The 4,740-nt window shown below is 35.1% G+C and overlaps 1 protein-coding gene across 1 annotated transcript; it reads right to left on the bottom strand.

Annotated features, from left to right (window-relative positions):
* Positions 1-687: 687 nt before the first annotated feature.
* Positions 688-1,623, bottom strand: LOC118663986 (olfactory receptor 10AG1-like). Its single transcript, XM_036323893.1, has one exon. It carries the CDS (start codon positions 1,594-1,596, stop codon positions 688-690), a length of 909 nt encoding a protein of 302 aa, XP_036179786.1. The 5' UTR covers positions 1,597-1,623.
* Positions 1,624-4,740: the final 3,117 nt, after the last annotated feature.

Raw genomic sequence — 4,740 nt, 5'->3', positions numbered from 1 at the left:
GCACTTAAAACTTGTAAAACAAAACTGCAATCAACTCTTTTAATTAATACAATAAAAGTAAAGGCAGTTAGTTGACATTCTAGAGGAAAACTAAATTTTGGAACTAAGTGTGCCCCTTTTTGCATATATGAATTTATCTTACCGAATTAGCTGATGAATCACCAATAAAAACAGGTGGAATGTCAACTTTCTTTAAGGCATCAACTTACTGTTGTTGAATTATAATTCTTCCTTGCTTTCAATGACCTTGCTTGATTTTAATACAATTAGTGATCATGAGCTGATAAAACATCAATAGTTATACCTTTGCTGCAAAGTTAATTCAATACCTATTATTTTTCAGACAACATGTTGGGCTCTGGAGATACAAAGATGAATATTCTTTTTTTTTTTTCTTGGTGAAAAATAAAATGTAGGCAATATTCTGGAATCTTAGAGAACAATGACAGCAACAACCTTTAATGACTCCACTGTGTTATTTCAAATATTTCAATACCTTGAACTGAGTTTTGAGTTAATTTGCTATTTAAAAATAAAAGCATAGTTTATTTTATGTGAGATACAAATATGATATCACTCATCCAGAATACTTGAGATTCCTAGCAATATTGGAGAAGAACCAAAATTAATGTCTGGAGTCTGTGATAAATAAATAAGAAACACATTTTAGGAAGCTACATTTTAAAGTCACAGAACAATCCATGCTGATAGGAATTTCCTTAATGCCACCCTAACATCTTTGTTTCTCAGGCAATATATCATGGGGTTCAACACTGGTATCACAATGGTGTAAAAGAGAGAAATAAATTTGTCCATCCCTGCTGAATAACTGGACTTTGGCCTCAAATATGAAATCATGCCTGATCCAAAGAATAAAGCCACAACCATGAGGTGGGAAGAGCAAGTGGAGAAGGCCTTGGCTTGCCCAGTTGCCGATGGCAGTGTCAGGATGGTGGAGATAACTTTCACATAAGATCCAAGAATCAACATGAAGGGAATAGTGACAAGTAGAACAGCAAGAACATAAATCAACATCTCTATCATAGAAGTGTCCCCACAGGCAAGCCTAACTATTGGTGGTATGTCACAGAAAAAGTGATTCAACTGGTGAGATCCACAGAAGGGTAGAGAGAAAATCTGGTAGGTGAGCCCTATGTGCACTGGAATTCCTGTCATCCAACAACCAGCTGCCAAATGGATACACAGTCTATTGTTCATGATGAGAGGGTAGAGTAATGGCTTGCAAATGGCAACATACCTGTCATATGCCATTGCAGTCAGAATAAAGCACTCAGTGCCTCCCAAGACCAGAAAGAAATACATTTGAGTAGCACAGGCCAGAAAGGAAATACTTCTATTTTGTCTACAAAGATCTATTAACAATCTGGGGACAGTGACTGACACATAACATATTTCCAAGGAAGAAAAGTTCCCAAGGAAAAAATACATGGGGTTCTGAAGGGAAGGATCAGCCTTGATTATCAGAACAACGAGGCTATTTCCCATCAGAATAATCACGTAGATGCTCAAAAACACCCCAAAAAGGAATCCTTGCAGATCGGGGACGTCAGAAAAGCCGAGCAGGATAAAACCCATCAATGCAGTGTGGTTTTCCCATGGGGGATTTTGTCCTGTAGATTCCATATATGAACAAAACACTCCCAGTGTAGAAGTCCCTTCAATTCACTGGTATGGGATAGCTAATCCAGGTTTTTGTTTGTTGGTTTTGTACTTTTGTTAATATATTTGAAATCCAATATCTTAAAATTCCGATATAGCAAAGCAGGAAACAATGTTAAACTTTATTTTTCCTGTTCATATTAACAATATGCACAAATGAAGAACACGGCAAAACAGACATGTCGGGTAGCTTAGTCTCAGAGTAAGAGCTTCTCGAGGTAACTTGTGAGAAATGTTTGTCCTTCCCGCCCAATCTGCTCTATGATTGCTTTTTATTTGCATTTTTGTCTGCCCAGCACCTGCTGGTTTACAATCTGTTTAGATGATTTTTTTCATCATGTTTGGTTTTATGTTTCCTCTGTGAACTTCATCTCAGATGACTGAAGGGCAAGGTCATCAGAAGACTCCAGTGCAATCCCAGTCCAGGCCAGCCTGGGCCACATCCTATCTGGTAAAGAGATGTAGAAACTCATCAGAAAAGTAAGAAATATAGCCTTGTTCCATCATCAAAAGATTCCACTTAAATATCCCAGAAACTTATATGAGTAATAATATATCATAGCAAGTCCTATGTTCATTTGAATTTTAGAATGTGAAATAAAGATATTAGAATTTGCTTTACTATGTCCTCAGCCCTGCCATGACCCCCAACAATCTTAACAGCTTTACTTATATTCTGAACTCTAGGTATACTTTAGAAGTAATCAGCTAACTTTAGGGCTGTATGGGATAATTAAACAAGGAAAAGGTAAAATAAAATGTGTAAGGAAATCTGATCATATGGTTCATCCCTGACACCAGACAAGATATAAAATTTGTTTTTGTACACCTTTTTATATCTTTAATTATGTATAAGCTCTTGAATACATAATTAATATATATTACAAATAGAGTATATATTATGTATAATGCATATTTAAAATATCTTTATTTAAATAACCATTAGAAAGCACAGTGCTAAATGCAGTGTAGGTTTAGCCTAATCAGCTCCTTAAATAATTAAGCATTTTAGGACAAATAAGTTCAGTCTTTCCTCCACTGTGTTGGATCCTAGACATCACTTTTATGATTTCCACCCAGCCTTCATTGGTGGTAAACCATGACCTTTTTCACAGCGAGACATACTCCAAGATCTACATTGTCATTAGTTTTGAAGTTTCTCTTCCATTTCCCAGACTCCAACTTCATCTTCTCTTCCTACAGAATACTTTCCACTTTCAAGACCCCCAGCTCCCCTTCCCTCTCACAAATCCTGAGCTGCCGAAACAACTTGAATTTCTACTCTTTGTTTCTTGCTTCTCAATAATCCTACATGCTTCCCTTCTTAGTTCAGTGAATTCTCTATCCTGACATTATTAATTTTTCACTTCATACCCTAAAGATAAAAGCTTTCTCCTACCTCTTCTCTACTATGGCTCAAAAATTTCAAGAGGAGGGATCAAGGACCTGGGGCATTTCAGATTCAAATACTATGTTCTACAAGCGGAGAATAAGTACACTCCCCCAAGTCTTCTCTTTCCATCTCTTTGCTTTTCTGGTCTGTCTTTTTTTTTTTTCCTCATCTTTTTTCACCTTTTGGTAGTTATTTCCTCATTTTAGATCTACTCAAAATTTTATATCACCTTATTTATATATGTTTTCTCTAAGAAGTTATACCTATGAAAAAGAACTGCAACAAAAAGAGAATTGAATTTTCAGTGACTCAGATAGGTTGGATAAATGTATCTAGAAGTCAATCAATATATATTTTGCAGCATATATTGTAATTTATTATGGGTAAATACTAAGTGTCAGAATGTGTTAAACACTAAGGATGCTAATGGTAAATAGTATGAGACAGTTTCTCTCTTTACAGAGCTTACAGACTAGTGGTGAAGTCAGACAGATTAGAAAAGTTATTACCCTAGAATGTGCAGCAGCTACATAGGAAGGAGCGTAAGGTGTTATGGGGATACCAGATGATTTCTTAAGGAAGTGACATTTACTCTGAGACGGGGTAAAATCTTACATATCACAGAAGCATTTTGTTATTTTTTACATTTAAGAAAATAGAATAAAACACTTTCCAGAAAAACTTCCCTCATATTATTATTTAGATTTGCATTCCAATAGCTAGCTGAATTCTTATATGGAGGAGTGGTTCATAAATATTTCTGTCGGGAAAATTTAACTAGATTCAAGTACTTGCTGACCAAAGAACTTGACATTAATTGACTTAAAATGGAAATTAGATATACTCTATTCTGATATGTCCTTATTTAAATTATCAGAGCTTAATTTTTCTTGCTTGAAAATATACACAGTAATAATAATGTGTGACTCAGGGAATTGTTTTCAGGGCTAAGTAATATAATCCATGTTAACTGCCTGCTTTAAAATAGGCAGTTTTGCTTCTATTAGGCATTGTTTTTATCATTATTAACATACTTATTAACATACTTATTGTATTTATCATTATTATTTTAACTTACATATTTTTTCCTCTCTTCTCAAACTTTTCTCATCTTTTATCCTGCCATGGAGTAGCCTTTTCTTAATCTAGAAGAGGAGAGAATGTATGGGAGGGTGTTTTGGCAGGAATACTAAGCTTACAAGTAGTATGCTGCCGGTGTGTGCCCATTCGATGCTGTGTGGGAACACACCCGCAGCAAAACCAAGGGGGGAACCACTGTCATTTTCTGGATTTTGTGTTTAGTTTTCTCTCTTCTGTGCCAGTTTCCTGTACTTAGAACACAACAGAGAAGTAGGCTTTGCTATAGAAATATAAGCAAAATTAAAAGGTCTAACTCAAATCCTATTTAATATAAGCATCCCCAGAGATAACCTTATTTTTTGAAATTGATCTTGTCTCTCCATTAGTAATTAATTGTATTTTGCAGTTGTAATATGGGAATGCCAGATCCTCCTTTACAAAGTTTTCTGTTTCAGCGAGAACTAACATAGCCATGGAGAATAGAGAAGCCTGATTATTTGGAACTTTTTTTTTTTAATTGTCAACAATTTTTGAACATTTTTTTATGTACTAATCACCTTGTTAATGACTTCACATGCATTATCTCA

This window comes from Myotis myotis, unplaced genomic scaffold (assembly GCF_014108235.1).
Source record: "Myotis myotis isolate mMyoMyo1 unplaced genomic scaffold, mMyoMyo1.p scaffold_m19_p_10, whole genome shotgun sequence".
In the NCBI taxonomy this organism is placed as follows: Eukaryota; Metazoa; Chordata; class Mammalia; order Chiroptera; family Vespertilionidae; genus Myotis; species Myotis myotis.
Note: the sequence above shows the minus strand (reverse complement) of the source record. Positions and strands in the feature narration are given on the sequence as shown.

Coding starts and splice junctions, on each gene's coding strand:
- LOC118663986 (XM_036323893.1), bottom strand. CDS start 1,596: ATGGGTTTTATCCTGCTCGGCTTTTCTGACGTCCCCGATCTGCAAGGA.